The 23,540-nt window shown below is 51.4% G+C and overlaps 8 protein-coding genes across 8 annotated transcripts; 3 read left to right on the top strand and 5 right to left on the bottom strand.

Moving 5' to 3' along the window:
• Nucleotides 1-133: 133 nt before the first annotated feature.
• Nucleotides 134-943, bottom strand: ACET3X_001530 (uncharacterized protein; the record flags this gene model as incomplete). Its single annotated transcript, XM_069446831.1, has 1 exon — nt 134-943. The coding sequence occupies one exon, from the start codon at nt 941-943 to the stop codon at nt 134-136; it is 810 nt and encodes a 269-aa protein (XP_069311772.1).
• Nucleotides 944-2,794: 1,851 nt separating this feature from the next.
• Nucleotides 2,795-4,248, top strand: ACET3X_001529 (uncharacterized protein; the record flags this gene model as incomplete). Its single annotated transcript, XM_069446830.1, has 7 exons — nt 2,795-2,875; nt 2,927-2,999; nt 3,047-3,275; nt 3,334-3,745; nt 3,860-3,948; nt 3,997-4,178; nt 4,229-4,248. The coding sequence occupies 7 exons, from the start codon at nt 2,795-2,797 to the stop codon at nt 4,246-4,248; spliced, it is 1,086 nt and encodes a 361-aa protein (XP_069311771.1).
• Nucleotides 4,249-5,121: 873 nt separating this feature from the next.
• ACET3X_001528 (uncharacterized protein) lies at nt 5,122-6,437 on the top strand (the record flags this gene model as incomplete). Its single annotated transcript, XM_069446829.1, has 3 exons — nt 5,122-5,223; nt 5,274-5,906; nt 5,955-6,437. 3 exons carry the CDS (start codon nt 5,122-5,124, stop codon nt 6,435-6,437), a joined length of 1,218 nt encoding a protein of 405 aa, XP_069311770.1.
• Nucleotides 6,438-8,486: 2,049 nt separating this feature from the next.
• Nucleotides 8,487-9,675, bottom strand: ACET3X_001527 (uncharacterized protein; the record flags this gene model as incomplete). The annotated part of the gene is made up of 2 exons (XM_069446828.1): nt 8,487-9,444; nt 9,530-9,675. 2 exons carry the CDS (start codon nt 9,673-9,675, stop codon nt 8,487-8,489), a joined length of 1,104 nt encoding a protein of 367 aa, XP_069311769.1.
• Nucleotides 9,676-13,453: 3,778 nt separating this feature from the next.
• Nucleotides 13,454-14,572, bottom strand: ACET3X_001526 (uncharacterized protein; the record flags this gene model as incomplete). The annotated part of the gene is made up of 1 exon (XM_069446827.1): nt 13,454-14,572. The coding sequence occupies one exon, from the start codon at nt 14,570-14,572 to the stop codon at nt 13,454-13,456; it is 1,119 nt and encodes a 372-aa protein (XP_069311768.1).
• A 3,148-nt stretch (nt 14,573-17,720) lies between these two features.
• On the bottom strand, nt 17,721-18,675 carry ACET3X_001525 (uncharacterized protein; the record flags this gene model as incomplete). Its single annotated transcript, XM_069446826.1, has 2 exons — nt 17,721-17,865; nt 17,915-18,675. 2 exons carry the CDS (start codon nt 18,673-18,675, stop codon nt 17,721-17,723), a joined length of 906 nt encoding a protein of 301 aa, XP_069311767.1.
• Nucleotides 18,676-19,070: 395 nt separating this feature from the next.
• On the bottom strand, nt 19,071-19,630 carry ACET3X_001524 (uncharacterized protein; the record flags this gene model as incomplete). Its single annotated transcript, XM_069446825.1, has 3 exons — nt 19,071-19,304; nt 19,357-19,454; nt 19,504-19,630. The coding sequence occupies 3 exons, from the start codon at nt 19,628-19,630 to the stop codon at nt 19,071-19,073; spliced, it is 459 nt and encodes a 152-aa protein (XP_069311766.1).
• A 1,701-nt stretch (nt 19,631-21,331) lies between these two features.
• Nucleotides 21,332-23,368, top strand: ACET3X_001523 (uncharacterized protein; the record flags this gene model as incomplete). Its single annotated transcript, XM_069446824.1, has 1 exon — nt 21,332-23,368. The coding sequence occupies one exon, from the start codon at nt 21,332-21,334 to the stop codon at nt 23,366-23,368; it is 2,037 nt and encodes a 678-aa protein (XP_069311765.1).
• Nucleotides 23,369-23,540: the final 172 nt, after the last annotated feature.

The raw sequence follows: 23,540 nt of genomic DNA, 5'->3' as shown, positions 1-23,540 counted from the left end.
TTTGAGAAAATTCTTGAGATGCCACAGGCGACAAAATCCTGCTAAAAGTTCTCCAGCATCTCTTACAAAAATCCAGGATTATAGTCGTACCATGATCATCGTATCATCAGTGTGGCAACAATACGTCAGGATCTCAAATGACCCAGGGTATGACTCCGTCTCTGTGGTACTTGGTGCGAGTCTCCATGTCTAGCAGCATGTCTTTGACGGCGTTGATCTGCTGCATATCTAGGGTTGCATACTCCTTGTCCTGGGGAGCGACCTTGTCCGGGTGGCTTGTGGCGGCTGCCTTGCGATAGGCGAGGTGGATACCGACCGAACTGACTCTCCAAGTTTTGAGACCGAGCATTTCGTAGGCGAGCATATTGACTGGGGGAAGGAGATTCGCTGACGAAGAAGCACGGGCGCGGCGAGGACGAAGGGCGCGTGTGGAAGGCGGAGATGGCGGGCCAGCAGCAGGAACTGTCGGCGTAGGAGGAGGTCCAAGCGGTGTTGCAGGAGGAGTCGCGATGTAGGGCTCGTGGTTTTCGGTGTTCTCCCAGTAGGGGTCGGCGGCCGAGAAGCGGAACGGGGTGTCAGGAAGACGGGGAGACGGCGCTGGCGTAGGAGCAGTGGAGAAAGTCATGTCGCTCAACGGAGTGCGCGGAACACTAGTCTTTGACCGTTTCGGCGTGGAGATAGGCCTTGAGGTGTCCTTGGCGGTATCTGGGTCGACGAAGATGCTGAATTCTGGCTTGCGCTTCTTGCTCTGCTCCTTGACAGCAGGCGACGGAAGAACAGTGGGCCGAATCATGAGGGAACGTGGAACAGCACAAAGTCCAGAACGAGCACGAGGAGTCGTGTTCGTGAGGTTACCGTTGCCGTCCATGTCTCCATCTCCGACAGAAGGAAGCGGTGTTGCCGCTGCGATCGCGAGGAAGAACTTGTCGAAAAGGTCCGCCATCTTAACAAGCTCACTGCAGAGCTATAAACCCCATATGCCCAAAAAAGCAAAGCAAAAACGTAAAAAGACGGAATGTACCTACCTGGAAGACACAGAACAGAGCGGATAGGCGAATGAGCTCCGCAACACGAGCGAGGAAATGGACGGAGAAGAAGTGGACGACTGTGGAAACAGAGACCTTTATAAAGATTGACGAGAAGCTGGAATTGTTATTCCAAAATGAAGGAGAGTTGCAGAAGGGTAACAAAATGGACGGTGACCGCGACCAAGAAGCAGAATATCCAGGTGGGTACAAACACGTGAACCGAGCTTCCGTGGTGAAGCCGAAAAGACGAGCAGAGGACCAAAGAACACGAAAAGAACGCGTAAAATCACGCGTAGGGACGGCAAAATCCGTTTGCGTGTCAATGAAAGGGAGATTGGCGCGTCAGTCGCAGTTGCTTATGACGTACCTGCATTGAAGATGGACTGTAGTGCTGTTGTAACCAAGAGACTTCGAGGCGCCTGGCGAACTTGACGGCTGCAGCCATAATCCGGAGTCAACGGAGGAGATGCCTATTTCTGCGATACAAGAACCTCCCAGTGTATTGTAGTACTCTCTCTGGACATGCTCATACAGTGAAAGGAAGGAGGAAGAGGTTTGTGGACACGTATACAGGTCGTTAACGATAGTGGCGATGGTGATCCGGTAATTGTGAGTCGCTTATCGTCTAAAGATAATTGCCGTACCATGGGTACGATGGGGTGTAGCATGGTATCGCTTCGCAATGCCTTTGTGAGTTGAAAGCGAGGATGCCCATACAGTGAAAGCAAGTCGTCTGATAGACATTCTGCAGTCAGCATCTCTTGATCTCAATGCAAGCTCAAGGCGATCGAAAACGCTGCTTGGCCTGCAAAGTCCTTTTTAATAGATACGATCATCGCATCGTCTGTATTGCCGTGGTTGTGAGTAGCTCGTTCTCCGTAGCGTCGCAGACCAGACGATGGGTACCCAGTTATGGTACCACGAATATTCCCCGCGCAAGGCAGCTTTGCGAGTCGATGTTCGATATAGTAAACTTGCAGGGTCTGTATAAAGAACATGTCGATGATAAGATAGAGTGATATTCGAGCGTCGAATGCCGGATTGTGGTGTGATAAGCGGTCAGAAGACACACTGTCTTCTGAAAATAGAGTGAAGTTAATAAGGAATCGAAATACCCGCACCCTATATATGAAGAGAGTTAGTGAAGGTAAGAGAAGTTCCTCCGTAAGATCCGGCGACTGCTTATCCATGAGCGCAAGTAGTAGACACGTCCATCGACGGGTAAACAAACACACTTGAGGCATGTGCGGTGGATGTCGAAAAAGGGTAGAGAAACAAGGGCGGCTCTGGTCATCGTCTCGCTGGGTCCGGGAGGAGATATTGCTTATGGCATCCAGTGTTTTCGGAGGGTATATTGCCAGTCTGGAAGTGTGCCGTGTTGAGGAAGGATACTGATGCTGATGGAAGACCGGACGAAAGCATTGGCCCATCGGCACGTCGGCTCCGATGGTAGTCGCGTTGGAGTATCACAACACGACGACACGACGACATGACAGACTTCTGCAATTGCGTGTTGCTGCCTACGATAACTTATAATTTGAGTCTGATTCTACCGGGTACTTATGGATAGCAGGTACCGATGCTGTCACATGCAGCAAGACGGCGCCGCGCGGGTGCTGATGCGGGGAAGATGCCACCGCCCGGATGACGAGCCGCAGAGCTCGAGTAAGCATCAACGAAGCACTACGTAGCCTACACGCACCGTTCCATCCTATCGACGGAGTCTCACATCACTCTATGCATAGTTCAAGGACTATTGAGCAAGCATGAGTCTTGGCCCTGCCCCGACGCGTCTACGCCAGATTGCACTTGTCGCGAAGGACATTGAACGCGCGAAGCAGCTGATTGTATGGCGACGACGCAGAAGCGTATATGTCGAGTGCTGATGTCGATATCAGACACACGTCCTGGGAACCGAAGTCGTCTTTGAAGATCCGGCTGTCGGGCAATGGGGTCTGAAGAACTTCTTGGGTGCGTACACACTATCTTCTCAGCTCCAGCGATTGACACGCCTGCAGTACCAATCGGCGGCGACTTTATCGAGGTGGTCTCGCCCATTAAACCAGGAACGACCGCTGGACGATTTCTCGAGAGGCATGGTGACGGAGGATACATGATAATCATGCAGACCGAAGACGCGAAGAAGCGGCGCGAGCACATTGAGGCGAAGGGACTTTCCAGAGTCATCTTTGAGCATGATCATGGAGACTCTGTGTATATTCAGTACCATCCGAAGGGTATCAAAGGGTAAGTTTGACACCAGCTGCACACTAGTTGTGGGGCTCTATGGCTAACGGGCTAGTAGAGGCATCATGCCTGAGCTCGATTCCCACGTACCTGGTACGGAAAACCCCACGCCAGTTCAGTCTCGCTTCTCTCCATGGCATGCCTGCGGTCCAGATGTCGAGCGTTATACGGCCAGCATGAAAAAGACTCAGCACCTCACGCTACAGGGCTGTGTACTTCGCCTGCAGCCCGGCGACCTTGATCACGAAGCGGCCGCGCGCCAGTGGGAAGAAATATTCGGCGTTGCACGGAGCCGTGACCTGCTCGCCTTCACAAACGCAAGACTAGGGTTCATTCCAGGGAGAAAAGGGCAATCAGAGGGCCTGGTGTCGATCACGATCGGTGTGAAGGGCAAATCTGAATACGACGCTATTTTGGAAAGAGCTCGTAATGCAGGCCTCTGGAATAACGGAGGGGTCGACATGTGTGGTGTAAGATGGCATCTTGCCCTGACAGGCCATGGCGCGTCTCAGGGGAAGTTGTAGCTGCATGCATCATACGAACCATCACCAGAACCTGTTTCTGCTGCTTACTGCGTGCTGCAGCGTGCGATACGCTTTGACATGGCGCTGTGCATGCCACGTATGCCGCAGCCTGCAGGCCAAGGTCTCAGCAAAACAGTCTTGAGATACCAGTAAGCGCCCTCCTCAAGCTTGGTGACCCCGCCGACGTCATCCACTAGGCAGATTGAATTACCAGTCCTTTGCCACCATGTTTACAGAAGACGCGTCTCAGATTCTGTGCATTGTTTCAAACTCGAGAATTTTTTTATTAATGCCATGGCCAAGAACGCCAACTTGAGCGGACAAATGAAGGGCAGCGGTCGATGGAGACTGCGCGATTCACTGCAGAAGAGAAGAATTGGTAAGAAGCCCCAGTCTTGGGTCGAAAGAACATACCATAACAAAAATCAGTCGCGTCGATTTTGACATAATTTGCCACAGTCCTCCACCGCGCCCGGCTGTCAGTTTCGACAACAGTTGCCTTTTCGCGGCCTGTGCGCAGATGAACACCTCCGCCATGACGCTACGTGCCTCACGCCCACGGGGGAAACGCATCGTGGGCCCTCTCAACACTTTTTTCTGGCCTTGGTTTGTTCCGCACCGACATTGCGAAATGAGCTCTGCAGCGCAGCATGCTTCGATGCCTTACGGTGGGTGCCTTGTGCACCGCCTCGACACTGGAGTGTACTAGCCTGCGTGGCTTACCCTTTTAGTGCGGCCTTTTCATACGACAATGTCGTGTGACGCCCTGGTTACGATTTTTACAATTAGCAAACTGTTAAGCTTTCTTGCACAGTTGCGCGCTCATCCCGTCTCTCTTTGCACCATCCTTGGGCACTCGGCGTCGGATTGGTCGTCTGGTAGGCCTCAGTGTGCAAGGTTATCCTGGTTATGGTCGAAGCTCTCCCAGAGCTACTAGCAATCCTACGCTAGCCTGGCCCTACGACGTTCCATTTCATCCCATTGCTCCCCGCACGGAGCATATGCTAGCCTTTCCAAGACGAACATACACGCGTGGAGGACGAAGAGGAACTGTTACACCATTTGCAGGAGGCGTATCATCATGGCCACCGCCATTGGGTGTCTGCTCTCGTAGCTTCGCAACGCCTCTCCATACATAAATCCTACCACCCCAACTTTACCCCTCATGGTCAATCGGGCTACGGACGGTGCGCTCCAGCAGACTCTCTCTACAGTGAGATGCGACACACTTCCCCACTACAGACATCATCCAACTTCTCGAGCTGTTACGATCAGTTTCCTTCCAGCTTCTAGACGACTACACGCGAGGCGGCATATCCATCATGTCGACGCCAATACATCGCAGCTATTATCCATGGCCTGCTAGCGTGAATCGCTTCTCTGTGGCCTTGCGACCGGCGCCTTGGTCGCAAGTTAACACTCGTGTAAGACATTGTGAGCCTCGTTATACGTTCAATACTTACAGTGCATTCAGCTCGAATATGATGAGTCTGTAGAGGACCGAGCCCGAGAGCTGCCCCAAGACACATACGCACACGGATCATACGGAGACAGTGTTGTGTTGCAACCCAAGGAACGCAGCGATGGTTATCTGCTCCTATGCGATGCGAAGCCAGATCCTCATACCTCTTTGCTGCACGCGCCGCCAACTCTGTCGCCTGCGGTGACATCTTCGAGCGCTGATGTTGTTCGATGCGCACAATGCCACGTTGCCTTCACGGGCGTGTATGCAAAGGGCAACCTCGGCCGGCATCTTCGGCACAAACATGCATTGGTCGAAGAAGTTATATACAGGTGCACGGTTCCTGGATGCGACAAGACATTCGCTCGTAAAGATGCCATGTTGAAACACGCACGCAAGCACCACCCTGGCCTACACTCCGGGCCCGTCAAGAGAAAGCAAGGCAATGAAGCTGTGGCTACAAGCTCACCACGCAAGGTCAGCGGCGGTTCAGCTCCTCGTCGTCGGTCATTTAGCAGATCTTCTCGGATCAATCGCGGCTTGGGATCACAAACCGCTGGGGCACATGCGCGCATAGCTCATGCTACGAAGCCCATATATCCTAGGGGCCAAGACCTCCAGCAGAGTGGTGAATTCAACCAGACAGTAGGAACATTAACCTTAGCTGATTATGCTGAGGCTAAGTCGTTCCAGTTTGCTGATCACAATGGTTTACTAGCTGCTATCACCGACCAGGAAACCTGTTCTTCTCTTCAATACTTCCAACCTCCTCGCGCCGAATACACATATGGACAAACGTCTGCGCAAACAGCCATTACGGGATATCATAGCTCAACGGGTATGAGTACACAGCCAAGCAGTCAAGGTTTCGGTGCTTCGCCTTCATTGTACTCTAATCCAATGCCCACTGGGTCGACTATAGTACATGACCTGGAAGACTCCATTATCTATAGTCTCTTGACGCCGCCTTGCTACAACCATGACAGAACACTCCAGTCCGGTATCTCGCCTTACATGGAACCCCACGATACCCTGCTTAGCCAAGAGCCGCTATCAGAGGACTACTTTCAGACCATATCTGGATGCGATGCAAGCCTTGATGTCTCTCATGTCGATCCAATGCTCTACCAGCAGTCGTATGAATGGCCGAATTCGCTGGATGAGGACTTGGAGTGACGCGTCTGGAGCGTCAGCTGATATGTGTTATGTGCAATGATCGTCTTGGATTACCCTGTTCCATATACCTCACTTGGTCTGTGTATATATGGACATTTAGATACCCCGTCTTTAACAAACTTTTATGAATTACTTGCCAGTGCTTTTGCTGCTTGGCTGAACGAATCTACTGTGTGTCAGTCCCATGGACTTGGCCTACATCCAACTTCTGCGCTTTAACTCCAGTATCGCCTCATTCTCCTTGCACTCTGCCATCGCCTTGTGTAGATCCTGTTGTCACGTCCGACCCGTGCTCAACTACTTAGTCGCCATCTGTCACGAAGAAATGACAGCTGGATGAACATGCCCTACCTATGCGCCGCCTCAATGTATTGAGCCCTAGTATCAGGAACCCTACACGTGCCTACAATGTCCAACCCCTCAGCCCAAGAACGTATCCCGCTAAATTCAGCCCACTCCAGGCCCCTTGTTGTTGCATGGAGAACTCCAAGTCGTCTCCAAATCTGCTCATCATGTTCCAGGCTTGAACAAAAGTGTTACACCCATCACCATATAAGGTTGTTGTTTTCCCCATCTTGACAGCAATCTAGCGTAGATTGCCCAAGACATCAAACAGCTGGGCGGTCATTCATTCGATGATATTGAAGGTCGAGCTTTCGATCCGCTAGTTGTGTGTCCTTGGCCGGAAGCATGCCGAGACGTACCCAGGAGCAGTTATAGCCTTCCATAGGTGTAGGTAAACATGCCTGCGGCTAAGGGTAGGATCCGGTCTGGAAAGATGTTCATGCAATATCGAAAGTAGCTCGAAGAATTGAAATATGGAAGGAACCAAGATGCCTACCATTATTGCTGCTGGGAGTGCGTGCAGCTTGATCCAAGCAGATTGTTGCGAAATAAAGCGAGTCGATGCAAGCACGACAGTATGAGGAGAAGATGTAACCGAGAGGCTCTGATGAACTGTATAAAATATTGGTGACGGTACGTATGTTGTGCTGTTAAGTCACACCGCAGTGCATGTGACCATGAACATGCAGGATCGGATCCGTCGAGTCTGCGATACACCGATACGACGACTATCGCAGTGATGGGGGGAATAGTATATTTATATAGTAAGATTAGTATCTGCTTCATCACTGAACCTATCGTATACCCATTAAGCCCTCTAGCCCACACCCAAATCTTAAGTGTCTCCATAGACGCATTCCTCGAGGCCAGATAGCGCCGTGTCAGACTGTACTAGCACCGGGACCGGGTACGCAACCAACCGTCCCGTCTCAGCCGGCCACATCCGAAGCGTACCAATCGTCAAGCGGTCGCGCACTTTCACAATACCGTCTCGAAAACCCAAGATAGATAGACCATGATAGAAGGTCTACATCTCCACCTCACTCCGCCTGTCTGGAAAGCGCCGTTGCAAGTTCGTCGGTACTTCATCGGCGACCAGTCAGCCCTGCCAGCACGCCTCAAAGCAAAGACGTGGCTGACCGCCGATCGTCGCCGCTAGCGAGTCCCCAGCGCCTTGGCAAGTATATAGTCGCGTGGCTAGTTCAAGTGGCGGGGATGCATGCGGACTGGCCTGGGCTGTGCAAAGATCCTGTTTTGGTGTTGCTTAGGCGTCCCAGTGGTGATGCGCGTGATGTTCGTGACTGATTGCGGTGAGCCGTATAACCGATAGTGCTGCGATACCTTGAACGGAATGTGATACCGGCCCGGGTGTTGCAGCGCTGACAGGCGGCCTCACGATCCGAATGAGAAAGACAAGAGAATCTGGCGTGGCAATGAACATTGGTCTTGTGAATAATATTGATTTGTTGAACTGGACACTCGTATTGGGGTATCATCGCGTCGGAAGTCCCAGATCGAAATCGAAAGCGACGGAAGATTGAATCTGGGCGTAAACCACCAAGCCCTAACCGAACCCCAAAACATGATAGTGATGATACCTTTATCCCAATTAAAAAACGCCTTGGTAATGCAACGCTATGCTATGCGATAAGCCTTCCTCTTTCATCGTAAATGTATTATCTTTGTTGGTAAAGCAATCTGGTGCTATTGTAATATGACATTTCGCTCTTGCTGGAATACAACACCGGTGGTGTTTTCCGCAAAGATCTTTTGTATAGGAAGCGTGATTGCTTGCATGATGTTCTCACGGAAGTCAATCTTGACGTTGCTCTTCTCGAACCAGTAATGGCGGATGAGCTTGCCCTGGCAGTTGCTGACTTCGACACCAGGGAAGCCATTGGCCTCGCCGCACTCAAGCTCCTTGATGTACTGCTCGTAGTCGTAGCGGATGTATTCACCAAAGGCGGATTGCTCGTGGAATCGAGGTTGCTTCCATTGCGAGCAGTTTGCGTAGCGGGTGTCGTCAGGGCACTCGTGCCACGCCTTCAGAATGGGCATGGTGTTCGCGTTATTTTGTACAATCATGAAGCCAGTATTGGTGTATGTGCGGTTGAAGCGGTCTGAGTTGTATTGAGGCTCCGTCGGGCTCCAAGGGTCTTTAGCCATGACAAAGGAGTGTTGCGGTTGGACGTCCCAATGGTTGAGCATCCACTCAACGGGAACGTTTAGGAAGCGGAAAGCAGCGTCGGCGTCAAGGAAGACGATGAACTTGTAGTCGTTGATGTAGTTGGCAAGCGCAGAGGGTTTAATCCAGGTCGCATGTCGGTCTTCGAATTCGTGTGCTTGAACAAACTTGTAATCGTATCCGTGGACGAGCGCGTACGTGTAGTGGTTGAAGACTCCACCAGAAACGTGGTCGATGTTGCGCCAGTCGTAGTCGCCCTTTCGGTATTCCTCAGAAGACTTGAGCGGACGTGTCTCTAGATCTAGAATCAAGATGTCGCTGCCCATTGTCTTCTTGTAGCGCGGGTTTGGTGGCAAGGTGATATGGCTGCCATTCGGCTCGCGAATAAAAGGCTCGGTTGGCGCAACCTTGAGGTTCTGGTACAGCAACTTGATGACCTCGCCAATGGTTGGGTCGGTTTGCGCGCTGGCTGCTGCTCTGTAGGGCAACTGTTAGCTCCGCTCGGCGGAAAAGCATAGCTTAGGCCCTTCCATCTCTACCACGACGAAATGACAGGACGTACAAGTTTGAGTTTCCCACCCTATGAGGAAAAGCCATGCGGGAGGGGCTCTGCCAAGCCATAAAGGCAAAGAAGAATACCAGGACACAACCAGCGCTCACCAAGAGCGCTTGCAACCGGCTCCGGCCTCCAGTCGACGGCAACATCATCTTGGGCAGCGTAGGTCGAGGAACGTGGGCGAGGTCCAAGCGAGCGACACGATGCAAGACAGTCGGAAATGTCTTGTTGGCGATAGGGGGTGCAGCGTGCTGTGGCCGGGCTTCGGGGGATCAGCACATTTTAAAAGACGACCAGACCCATCAGCCCGTCAAAAAGAGCCAAGACGCGCAGGAGGTGGCATGGGGCGCCGGCGAGATTGCGCTTGGCAGGCCCTTCAGCCTTTTGCAGCGTCCCTGCAGCCAGACGGACCCAACGAGGATCCACAGGCGGTGCAAAGTGGCGTCTGGAAGCCGTCCTAGAACGAATCAGATGCCCGCCTGGTGCTGAGCCGTGAATCATTGCAAAGGTGGAGAGTGCTGCTGCACGGTTGCTGCCGCGCTGCCAAACGGCTGCCACAGCATCATCACAGCTCAGGTGGCGGTTCATGTTCTGCTGTGGCTGGTGGTGCATAGCCGGAGAATGATGCCGTGGGGATTTTCCGCAATCTCTCTTGTTTTTTGCTGTCGTGATACTTGTTAAGGTCGAGGCCGCTGGCAGTGCGGCCAGGCGATCGAAGATGGTGGCAAAAGGGTCCAAATTGCGGCGACGCTTACATGGAAGCAGCAATCTCCCCGCCTGACTTGCTAGCTCCATTCGACATCTCCATCCCACCTCCCTACTTCTGCGCCGCCCCTGATAAGGCCATGTACGCCTCTTTGTACACAGAACCACTTCCGCAACCGACGCCGTTCTCTGTTGATGGTTGTGGTCAAACCATGCTCATCTCAACCAACGTCGCATCCTCGGCACGTTGTCACAATCTGCGGCGGCTGTGTTCCGACCGTTCCGCTATTCTTGTGGGCGAATCAACATTTGGCCTCCGTCAGCATCAAAGCAAGTAAGCTCGGTGATTACGAGTCGCAATCACGATACGCAGTCTTCCGCTCTTGGCCCTGATCATCTCTTCCGGAGACAAACAATACTTTGTTAAGTCGTTGTTAGTATGCTGCGTATGCTGTGTATGCAATACAACGGTCGCTCCCGAGGCCCCAACGACTAGCTCCACGGGTGTTCACAACTCAAAATCGACATCGCGATGATTCCATACACAATAGATACGGCGATATGACAAGAAGTTCCTTGGTTCTAGTAAGCCACCGGCCATACTCAAGCTTCATGGCAAGAGGGTGAATATTCGGCGATGTGGACATTGTTTAAACTTTGCACCATGTCTCAATGGACCATGAAGACAGACTTCCAGTATGAACTGGTTGCTCTCAGACATTTTGGCATGATCTCTTTCTGTCTAAAGCATGTCTTTCTTTCTTCAGAGTCACGCGTGAACCCCGCATGGCAAATGTTGGAAGCAAACGATGGCTTTGGCTGACATACATGTGTTGCTGCTCCATGCCACTCCCAACTCATTGGACTGAGCATCTGGGTTTGGCCAAGTCCGGCCGCTTACTCCGTCTTTATCATACGTCACGCCGCCATGGCAACCCCGCAACACTTGGGAACATACGAGCAGCCACCTGGCGCCAGCCATAGTGACGACAAAACTAACAGTTCTAGCCCAAGAGAAAATAGCAATTGCCATCACTTGAACCCCCACGCACCGTGCTTTACGCCTCAGGCACTAACTGAACCCTCTCCAACCTATCAGCCGCAAAGTAGCGAACATCTTCAGCCAGATAAAAAGAAAAACTGGGTATCGCGCGCCAGGGTTGGAGACAACACCACTATCGCATCCTCCGCAATCAATCTCCCAAAGAAGGAACATCCCGTGAGACAGCCCACGATACCACCTACGCTCGAAGAACTAGAAAAAAACTCAAACTTGAACTTTGCGTGGAAACCGAAGCCGAAACCGAATCACGAAAACACTCAAATGTATTTAGGACCCGCGAAGTCAAATATCGTATAATCGTTACAGGAGTGGGATTATGAACCAGAGCTCACAGCATGCCCTGTAACTACCCACTACGTTTTGTAAAGACTTGCTTATGAAACGAAATGCTGCGAGTATCTCGAGCTACAGAGTCAGACTTTCCATCTAGATTTCTTCATAGTTCGTCTCCTCTTCCTGCACTCGCATTAGCAGTGAGCATTTCCTCGTACTTCCTCCTCACCTCCGCCATCATTTGCTCACGCTGTTTTCTCTTCCTGTTCTTCCGTCTCAAATTTTTAACATGCTCTATCAAATCATCGGCATGGCTTTTGGCTGTCAGACATAAGCCTGTACATTCATATCTTGCAGCGCTTCCGTGTCTTCCATTCTTCAACTTTGGTGTCGTCGCAGTAGGTATGACTTCTTCAAAGTTGGCGACCGCGCGTTTGTGGACAGCCAGCAGGTCGTGAAAGGTCTCATCAGGGTCGCGCATACGGTTAATGATGGTGGGCTGTGTATTCCTGCGCTGAGGTGGCTGGAGCGATGTTTGTTGGATATTCACTGGCGTATGAACGCTGCTGTGCTTTGGAAGGCTGTTAGCGCGTCGCTGCTTTATCTGAGGTGTTGATATCTTGTTCCTCAAGGGTTGAATGCTGGTCTTGCGTTCTGGTTTGCTTTGCCGAGTTGGATACGGAACGCTATTCCGCAGCTGAACAGCTTTTGTGCTTTTAGAGAGTCGTCCCCTCCGCTCCGTGGCATATGGATGTGCTGCTGCATGTTTACAATCGTCTACATCACTACGACGAAAACCGAGAGGTATTGGCGCGGATCTTGGCTCGGTGAAAGCCGTTGTAATATTCAGCGAAGGACGTTTATTGGGATATAGTTTGTTGAACTTCGAGACAGGAGGAGTGCTGCTGTAGCAAGTAGAAATGCTCGGTTTCTTGGGTACACGCAAGGGCGTTGGTATGTCTCCAAGCGTCGCAGCTGCTTCCAGTATGTCTTGATGTCTGCGTAGTATCTCTTTGTCGTTTCCCATTATATCGTCCATCAAAACAGCGACAGTGTCGCGCTTCGTAGCTCTGATACCTGAACCCCTCTGCATAGCTAGTAAAGTTCCTTCGCTGGAGTACGGAGTGCGGATAGCGTCCGCTGGGATATCGGTCACAACGTTTTGGCTTCTACTTCCCTCGTCTGTCTTGATGTTCCTCGGTATGTACTCCTGCGCCAACCCACCCTCTGATACCGGCGTCGGAACCAATTGGAGGCAGTCATTCAGCATCCATTCTTTCTCCAAGACGCACAAAGACTTCTTAGCTCGTACTTTTGCCGGCGTTGCAGCGGAAGCAATCCCAGGCGGTTCGTCCTTCGGTGGGACAGGTGGGGCCGATGGACTGCGAGCTACGTGGTTCGTCACTGCATTGCGCCTAACGTCACGATCGCGAATAGGTATAGCCGCAGACTCGGATTTGCGCCTTGTCTGGGAGTGAAAGAAAGGGTTCGTCGGTAGCGACATGGCTGTGTCGTGGCGAAAGCCGCTGAGCTCAAGAATGCTTGATACACAGATTACGTGTCAGTCATGCGCCGTATTGCCAGCCGCCAAAAGTATCAGGGTGAGCAGCGGAATGAGAACTACAAGTAGACAATCAATATTGGTGTTGCGAAGTGGTAGGAGTCATTCCCTATGACTCCGTTATGATGACATTAATATGGCCAGTGCGGACCGAATGGTAGGAATCTATTGCCTGAAACATCAACCAATTTCTACCTAAAACTTCAGTATGTTGGGCGTGGTGCTTAAGGGAGGAGGCCCGAAGTTTATAATCACAAGTGGCTGGTGATTCCGCTCAATACAACTGTAACTGATATACAGAACGAAACGAAGATGACAATGTACACCCTCAATTCAAATGACTAAGATTGTGTCGACGCAAGAGCAAGTCAGGCGCAAAGTTAGTCATGTATGATATGTCGGTGGCATTCGCAATGTGCTGAGCAGCATCCTCCATGTTCCCCATGATTGCATCCATCTCATCCTGCGATACTTCTTCCATCTCATCATCTTCATCTTCGTCTTCATCTTCATCAAGTTCCATATCAGGCTGGTCCTGATATACTTCCTCGGCCGCCTGTGTCGAAGCCTCCCACTCTTCGATATCGATACTAGCGAAGAACGAGCTCTCGTTCATGTCGTCTTTTGACTCTTCGTTATCGGCAGTGGTATCTGAACTGAGTTCAAATGACGTGACAGAAAACATGTCCAGATCTTCAAATGCCGAACAGACAGAGGACGGAAGAGATCCTGGCGTACTAGGGGTAGAGTCATTGCCGGAAGAGCCTGACATGGCGATGACCTCGTCGTCAACCCCTAGGTCAACCAGATGAGAGCTTGCAAAAGATCCAGTGAGAAATCTTTCCAAGACAGATGGATCAGTGACAGGCCTTCTCCCAGCAACAAATTGGAGTTGGGCGCCGTATTGAGCATGGAGGGCTTGGCCAATACCGGGGGCAAACCAGACACCGTGAAGCTCGAGCCGGATCACCTCGGAAACGTTGGCGTCGAGCAATTTTCGTAAGGCTATCGTTATTGGGTGTTGCGCGTGTAAGATAGAGTCATCTACACGCGAGTTGGCCAGTCTTGACAGTGAGGAACCGACGTGAATATAAAGGTCCTCAAACTTTGCACCTATGATAGCGAGAGATGCGATGGTACCAGCTGTCTTTCGTTCTCTTTCTGAATTCGTTCCTGAGATTGTAGCATATACGGCGAGACGACGGAGGTACCGTATCCACTTGTCGGCAATAGGAGGAAGGATGGTGGCGTCGTCGGTTGCGGGCGATGCAGCCGTGATGGCGAACGCGTTGTGTTGGTGAAAATGTGATATCGACTCCTGGCCGATTTGCTTCGAGACGCCGAAGAGTGCCAACACTGAATGTGTTTGCTGAGGATGGCATCTGTCTAGGAACTGTCCATAGATCGTGTTGCGTACCTCTGCCGGCAAGTCGTTGAATGTTTTCATGGTGCCTAGAGAATTTATGGATCTGTCGCGGTCGACCAAAGATTTTGGGAGATGAACGTAGTTGAAATGGGGAGTGGTGGTGTCCTTTGACAATGTTCCCTGTTTCAGGTCGCGTGGTGGGGTCGATCAGCGCAGGCCAGTGGTGAAAGGGTGCACTAATATCGGGAACACTAAAGTCGTCAAGGTACAACGCTGTGCCGAATGCGAAAAGTTGCCGAAATACAATGTCGTGACGAAAGAGCAAGTTGATTGTTGCTTGCCTGGGACGCAGCTGTAGTAGATGTGGCAGGGTGGCAGTTGAGTGGGCTTTGAGTATGTGTAGTAGCGGTGCGACGAGAATGGGGTTTGAGGAGACGGTGCAACAGGTCGAGGTGCTATGCGGCTTCCGAAGAATGATCGACGCTAGCGCGCACACGTGAATGGCTTGGGGTCTGGCGGCCGCACAAAGCATTCAAGCGCAGGGCTATTCGCTAAGCCACCTTTACCATGGAACTGACCCTTATATGTACCCTCCAACCATGGGTGATGACTCCACTTTGCCGCTCATGTGAGTACAATCTCATATTGCAGCTGCCTGATACGATGCGTGTGCCCCTGTCCTATCCTAAACCACGCCTATGGATTTTATCAAGGCTTGATCATATCGTTTGGTTTGAACTAGGCCTCAGCTATACCTCGCCCGATGTTGTACGCGGTAGTTGGTGCCAGTATACTGCAAATGATACTATGACATATACCTCTCGGGTGGACTTTAAGTACTCTCTGCAACTTGTGGAAAACAAGCTGGGTTGTATTAGCAAACGTCACCGCCTCAGGCAGAAGTTCTGCATCGCTTCGGCGTCGCATGACAGGCCAATCAAACTGCAGGATATGGTGGACACCTAGAAGGAGCATAGCACAGCCGCTCTTCTGATGCAAGTTGCCCCGTCCCGAGGTTTCCTCGCTCTTGTCCGCTACCTAGATGGATCGCCCAACATGGTGCGCTCCACGCACTGTCCATAGCAGCTTGATTCCAGTGTCTATCCCATGCATGCACGGCGAGGTTGTGGGCGACCTTTCCTCTATTGAGCCGGTGCACATCCAACATACATGTCGCGCCATCCTCTAAGTTCGGCATACTGCAATATTGAGAGGGGACGGGCTTCCGCCTACTCGAAAACAGACGTTCCGTCCAAACTTGTGCTAGTGCCATTTGTATGGTTCGCGTGCATCGGCGGCGAGCGAGGCAGGAGTCGATCATGTGTTTACGCGTGGGATTTGGAGTGAATGTGTCGAGAAACCGAACGTGACGCGCGTGCGCGTCATCAGAGCAGAATTCGTGCGGTGTGCGCACGCATCTAACGAGAGAGGAAGCAGGCAACGTCGGAAACTGGATAGATCACCACGGACAGATAGGAGAAAGAAGGCAATGATGGCACGCGTCGTGGGGTGACGTTTATTGGAACAGGGAGGTGTGTCGATTCGGCGCTAGCTAATCGATAAGCGTCCACGTGACCGACTTTCCTGCCAGGTTGTCCATTAGCCGCTCTCACCCGTGTCTCGAAATGCACCTGCCCATGCATCAGGTCTCGATACGTCAATCACATCATATGACTCAACACATCGCATTCACATGAGCTTGCCAAGCCCTCTGTACATCACCTTCAATGTGACTCATGTCCGTTTCCCTCGAGCCTCGACCGAGCGGATGACTGCCCAGGTGGGTAGCAAACGTGTTTTGGTGCGCATCGTCATCCGACACCGTTGCGTCTGATACGTCACATCCGGACACGACCCAATGGTGAGAATCGGAGGGCAGAAAAACTGTGGCTAGCTTACAGGTTTCACAAAGACAGCTCAACATGCGCCTATTCCTCACAGCCAGCAACCTTCCCATGGGTCTGATGAGTTAGCTTCCTACGTTGTCGGTGTTCAGCTCGTCAAACCCAAGGAGATATTGCAGACTCAGTCAGGAGGTCATACCCATTTTCGCGTCAAAGGTCGCGAATAATTCGGTATGCCCATATTTGCAAAAGTATGCGCATACTCCAAATATGGGATCTGTGTCGGGCGGCATCACTGGAACAAGAAACGAGAAAGGGCACGGAGGGCCAAGACGGTAGATAATACGTACCACGCTGAAGCCTGATGAGTTCAATATGATAGACCATGTCGGTTCTACCAAGCTGCACCTAGTTGTACTGCATTCTAAAAAAATTACAATCTGTTTCGTGCTCTTACTGTTGATGCGGAACGCGGCTTATATATCCAAGGTAGACTTCATTGTTAGGAAAAACTTCGTAAAATATAGCTCAATCATATGTTGTTCACTGCTCCCACGCAGGTGCGTCACCCGTGGCAGATGCCGACAATCCACGTTTGCGACTGCCTCTCACCTGTGAAAATTCCGGAACCCACGCACGCATCTTACGAGCAATGGTGAAACTCGGCTGGCCTTTCGTATGGAAATATCTAACCTTGCTATCTACAACTCTTAAGCTTCCATAAACTTAACCAACCTACTCGACAGATCACCTTGAAACACCTCGCTTCTTAACTCAACGCATACCTACCCAGTAAACAAACTTCTAAATCAGCCCTCGACCATGCACCTTGTCACTATTCTCACCGCTATCATCGCCACCACTGCCTTTGCAGCCCCTGCACCTATCAATACCATTTCAAACTCGACTCTCGCCGTCCCGGGCGATGGACTGCCGATTCTCGGGTGCTTCCCGTGCCTAATCTACTACCTCAGGTGCCGTCAGGTAAGTGGCATACAAACTCGCTCATGATAATCTGTGTTCTAATCAGTCCGTTAGGCACAAGCTACCGATGATATCTGCAGGTGTTTGACATCTCCTCAGCAGAACGGTATTTGTCGATCAGATTCTTGTGGATACAAGGACTGCTAGAGGGATGCAACCAATGAGACTGTAACCACTATGGAACTTCGGGGTTGGGTATGAGGTTGAAACGATCGGAAGACATTGATGATATCAAGTTTGACGGGCACTGAGAGGCGGCTGCCTCATTGTGGTCGCTGTACGGTTTATGTAATGTATGATTAGTGATGACTACTTTGGAATATTAATGAACGGTTCATGTTGAAAAGCGCTGCCAGTTGTAGAGCGATGTGACGCTTTATTGGCGCATACTAACCCTACGCTCAAAGGATGAATTTCTTAAGAAGGTTGGCAAGTTTCTCAGGCTGTTCGAGTGCTAGGCTATGCCCACACTCCTCAAAAACCTCCGAAATATGCACTTTCTCCACAGCAGACTGCATTTGCTCTTCGACAAGCGGCCCAAAGAACCTACACATTGTTAGCCATCTCAACAGATAACCCACCACTGAAAACTTACTCCGGGGCTCCCACGGTCATAACGCTACACTTCAATTTCCCCTTACCCAAAATCTCCTCTTCGACATCTACATTGACCCAATGCGATCGATAACTCTCCAAAACACCTCTTAGCCCACCAGGTGCTTTCAAACACCTCACCCACTCATTGACGGCCACCTGATCCAACGCACTAGGATTATAGCACTCAGCCTTCATAAAATGCGTCCAGAACTCTTCCTCTTTCCCCTGAATCAACATCTCTGGGACATGCGGCAACCAAAAGAAGGGGATATGCCAGTTCCAAACGCCATTTTGGTTGTACTGAGCAGCAATATTCTTGCGTGTGAAGAACGATTGCTTGGTAAGCGCGTAGGAGAGCAGCATCTCGCAAAAGGAAAGATGCGTCACCCGCTCCGGATACAGTCCTGCGAGGCAGAAGGCATACGTTGCGCCGCGATCCTCGCCATGGACAGCAAACTTTTCGTATCCGAGTTGGTGCATCAGTTCGGCCATGTCTTTTGCGTTCGTGCGGCCATCGTAGCCTTCGCTTGCGGGTGGCTTGTCTGTTGCGCCGAATCCACGGAGGTCTGGGGCGATGACTGTGAACTTTTTCGTCAACAGAGGCGTGATGTGATACCAGTAGTAATGTGTTTTAGGTGTGCCGTGTAGTAGGAGTAGAGGCGGGCCTGATCCGGAGGTGATGTAATGTAAGCGGATACCATTTACCCGTGCCATATGATGGCGCACGGGCTTGCCATCGTGATCGTGCATTTCAGGCATCGTGATGTGTGTATCCCCTCTGACAGTTTGATTGTTGGTCAGGTTGTCAACGCGACGAAGTGTTTCAGGTATTACCCAGGTATCGTGGCACATCGTGGGTAATGCTACCCCTCATTTTTCATGTTCGACGTCATTGTTGACCGATGCGTGAGCGGAGCCATTTCCGCACTTGAATCATCTACATCATTGCTTTTTCTCCACCTTGAACATCACTATCCGGAAGGTTGGGATGTTGTCAAAGTACAATGCAGCAGAGTCATGGGTCAGCACTGGCATCCACCCGTATGATGATTAAGGGCCTCACTGTATGAATCGCGAAAGCTTTAGATTCTTGTGTTATATAACCTTGGAAGTTTTGAGAGATTTCATCTCTTTTCTTTCCATATTATACAGCCTCATGAGTCCGGAATGGCAGCAATAGCCTCCACCTCGATCAAAAAATTGCCGGGCAATTTGCCAACCTCAACAGCGGTACGCGCAGGCTTCGGGCTGGGCAGCATAGCAGCATAGACCTCGTTCATCGCTGTGTAGTCTGACATGTTGGCAAGAAAGACGGTAGTCTTCATAACATAGTCCCACGATGTGCCAGCTTCCTCGAGGATAACGGCAATGTTCTTAATGACTTGAGCCTAGTTGGAGTGAGTATGACACAAATAGCCGAGCAAAGACTTGATTCAATACCGTTTGAGCTTCGATACCGCCTGATACTATCGTTCCGTTGAACGAAGGGACGGTTCCCGAGGTGTAGACTATGCCCTTGGAAGTCCATGCACCGCTTGCTTGACAATAGTCAGATTCTGTTCAGGTGAAACAACCTGCGTGACATACAGAGTATAGGTCCTTGGGTACCAAGATAGGTAACCACTGGTTGTTCAGCGAGCTTCGGTGTCGGCTTGGCAATTGCAGCACCAGCAACTGCGAGGAAAGTGGTAACGAGAGCCGTGAAGGATACCATGATGTGATCGGACTACAGCACGTAGATTCTGGAGAGATGTAGACGTCAAGGACTGAATACTATGGTATGAGTACCATGATCAGCTTCGGTTGGCCCATGGCTTTATAAGCGTCGCCAATACTGACGGATCATCAGTTCCCAACTCTTTCGTGTCCGGTCAAGTTCACTATCCGTATTGTACCGACCGCCATGACTTCCAAGAGCTGCGAGTATCCATGCACCAGGTAAGGCTCGCCGCCAATGTTATTCCCAAATGCAGTCCGAATTGATGGATTCCAGCCACGGCTAATGTTCCACGATACAGTCAGACTCGTTTGTAATCGTTTTCCAACCGCCGCCGGCTCCAAGGTAACGGAACGTCCGCCATAAATAATATCAGCTGCACTACACCCAAGTTGGCAGCGCCTCGCCCAACCATTTCGGCCGTGATCGTGGGGTTCCAAAATCCGTAGATATCCAAAATATACTAGAAAAGGAAGGAGGATAGCATGCGAAGTGTTGTGGAGCAGAGCGACTTAAGCTATCGCGAGAAGGGCCGTAGAAGATGTAGTCCGCCTGGGCGCCGAGATATCTTTGCACTTGTACTGTGCGTTTAACGCGTGCAATGCGAAGCGCGCATACGTCCTGACGTAACGTGAGATAAAGGCTGCATGGATTCGAGATAAGAGTCGGACTTTAGGCTAGCCTGCGTTATCGCAATCGCAGAGCTCCACCCGGGGTATCCATGGCTTGCCGCTCGCTACCCTATTTGCCGAGACGATCCAAATCCCTGTCCGACCTTTTCTACGGCAAAGGAACACGCCCTACCCTTCGGGTTTTCGATATTGTCCCCGGACAAGATTCCACGCCACGTTCTGTCGTACCGCATGCCCGATCCGTACTTCTTGGATAGCCCCACTTGAGTACCTTGACGTACTGTAGGGTCGTGGCCAAGGTAAAATACGATACTCCGGATAACTTCTTGTTGGCATCAGCCTCGTGAAACATAGTCGGCAGCGCAGGTAAACCTTGGTCAAGTTGGGTGTTCTTTGTGCGTGTCTGATATGTGTCCTTCGCGCTGCGGAAATGTGAGAGCGAGTATTACCTCTGACACCAACAAGAACCACAGTGGCTAGTCCAAGGTACAGTGACATCGTGAAGTCGTATACGAGACTACTGGTGTCGCTGCCGATACAACTCGGAGTGTTAGTCATGGCTGAGCCGGGACACTTTCTAATCCGATGTTTTGTTATCTTTCCGCTGGCAAAGAAACCTCACTCCGCAACGCCGATCTCTTCCGCAAGTTGAGTTCTCCACACTATCATCCGTCATACGTTGCGCTACTGCACTTCGCTTCGAGGGTAGACTGCGGGTCAACTGTAATGGCGATTTGGACGCGAAGCGACCCCATCTTACGAGAGCATTTGTCGAAGTCGCGCATAGCTACGCCCTACAGTACTGCTCTTATCGCGGCCGAATGCATAGATTTCCTGTCCTGTCAGCAGTGGACGGGCCGTCGCAACGACATCATCCGAGGACCACAGCCACGCCCTACAACGACGCGGGCGATAAGGTGTAGTGACCAACGAGAATGAAAAAAGAGTGTAAGCCTGCAAGGCACTGCTCGCCGTGATGTCGAACGAGGTCGGTATTTGAGTAGACGATGTTTCCCTTCTCTTCAAGTTTCTATCCTCATCACATCCACCTCTTGTTCACGCCACGATGAAGGGTCTTATAACAGCCTCATCAGCTGCCCTCTCTCTAGCTGGTGGTGCTATCTCCAGCCCGGTCGCTTCTCGGTCAGATCTCCTCTTCTTCAAGCCCCTGACCGTTACATCAAATTCGGTACACAACGTCCATGTCGGCTACAGAGACGATGATTTCGAGGGTGAGGTCCGCCTGGTGTATGGCGATTGCGACATGAAGAGCTATGCAGATGGTCATCATGATGTGGCATCGCACTACATCAAACGATCGGGTCGACCTGAGCGATTTGTCTGGATCGTACCGGATGATGCGATTCATGGCGAATGCCTACATGCTTACTCGGGGTCCGCATTGATCGGTCGCTCAGCGCCTGTCAGAATCCACCATCAACCAAGCAAGCGGGAGGAGATCTCGGACGTAGCCGATGCGATGGGTCCTTGGTTCGACGGTGTAGCCTACATGCAGGCAAAGCAGAATAACGCTTCATATGTCGCAGTTGAGAAGAGCAAGAAGATTGCCATCGTTGGTGGAGGTATGTCTGGCTTGATGACCAGTCTTCTCCTCGATTCGGTAGGCATCCATGACTGGCACATCATCGAATCGTCACAACGTATTGGTGGACGTATCCGAACAAAGTACCTTGCTGGTAGCACACCTGATCAGTATCAGTATCAGGAGATGGGCCCTATGCGATTCCCTGTCTCAACGACTTACCCCGACACGAACGAGACACTAGAGATCCAGGACCACAAGATGGTTTTCCAGCTCGGTGATGTCCTCAACCAAATGAATGGAGGCAACACCAGCAGCCTTGCTGTCAACTTCATTCCCTGGATCCAATCAAGCCCAAATGTGCCGGGCAACTCGAACGGTTTCCGTCTGCCGAATGGACGCATTCCTAGCGCAACGCAAATCAGGACCAACGCGACGGCCTACACACTGCCTGCAGCTGAAGGTCCGGACGAGGAGGCTGTGGAGCACGCCGAAGAAGCGCTTGAGGAGTTTGTTGGTACCACGCCGGAGGTCATACGCGAAATGTACTCCAATGTCTACAAAGCTCACAAGAACGCGGTAGAGAAGGGCCTGTTCGATTGGTCCGAGGCAGCGTACATGAAGTACGCACTTAACGCAAGCGATGACATCGTCGATTATGTTACTGGCCTCTCGAATGCTCCAATGTGGGAGTATGACACGGGATACTTCAGTGCCACAACTTGGCGAACGATCGACAAGGGTCTTGAGTCGCTTCCTCGTGCCTTCTACCCTCATGTTCAGGACCGTTTGACGTTGGGTCGCAAGGTGACTGGCCTGAAGCACGACGAGAGCACGGGCAAGATTGCGGTGCAATGGCGCCAGGATCCTTTTGCCATGGAGCCGGAGAGCGAGGAGTATGACTATGCAGTCGTCTCGGTGCCGTTCTCAAAGGTCAGACTCTGGGATCTTCCTGAATATTCTTCCCTCTTGTCGCGGGCCATCAACGAGATGAACTACTCGCCGTCGTGCAAGGTCTCTCTACACTACAAAACGCGTTTCTGGGAGAAGCTTTCACCGCCCATCATCGGTGGCTGCGGCTCAGTCGATCTTGCAGGTATCGGAAGCGTCTGCTACCCTGCATACAAGATCAACTCAACCGGACCCGGTGTCATCTTAGGATCGTACGTTTCCGGTACCCTAGCTCGCTCAGTTGGTGCGCTCAGCACGACTGACCATGTGGCCATGGTCCAGCGGGCGATGGTAGAGATTCATGGCGACGTGGCTGCGGAGCAGTTTACCGGTGCATACGATCGCCAGTGCTGGGAGTTTGATGAGCACCAAGCTGGTGCGTGGGCATCCCCACTCGTTGGCCAGCAAGATCTGTTCCTGCCCGCCTACTACAAGACCGAGCACCAGTCCATCTTCATCGGAGAGCACACAAGCTACACTCACGCTTGGATCTTCTCAGCGCTCGACTCGGCCGTGCGCGGTACTTCCCAACTGCTGTTGGACATGGGTCTGGTCGATGAGGCGAAGGAGATTGTGGATACGTGGATGGGAAGGTGGATATCCATTTAGGTGGAACAAAGACGAAAGAACATCATAAGCTAGATGAATACCTCAACAATGAATAATGTCTGATCAATGCGCCAGAGGATTGCAGTGCTGATGAGCTAAAGTTCGTAGGAAATGGGCGTACCTAGGTACAGAAGCGACGCATTGAGTGCGATTCCCCTAAGATGGCGTCATG

The sequence above is a fragment of the Alternaria dauci genome, chromosome 1, assembly GCF_042100115.1.
Source record: "Alternaria dauci strain A2016 chromosome 1, whole genome shotgun sequence".
NCBI lineage: Eukaryota > Fungi > Ascomycota > Dothideomycetes > Pleosporales > Pleosporaceae > Alternaria > Alternaria dauci.
This window is presented reverse-complemented; position numbering and strand designations above follow the sequence as displayed.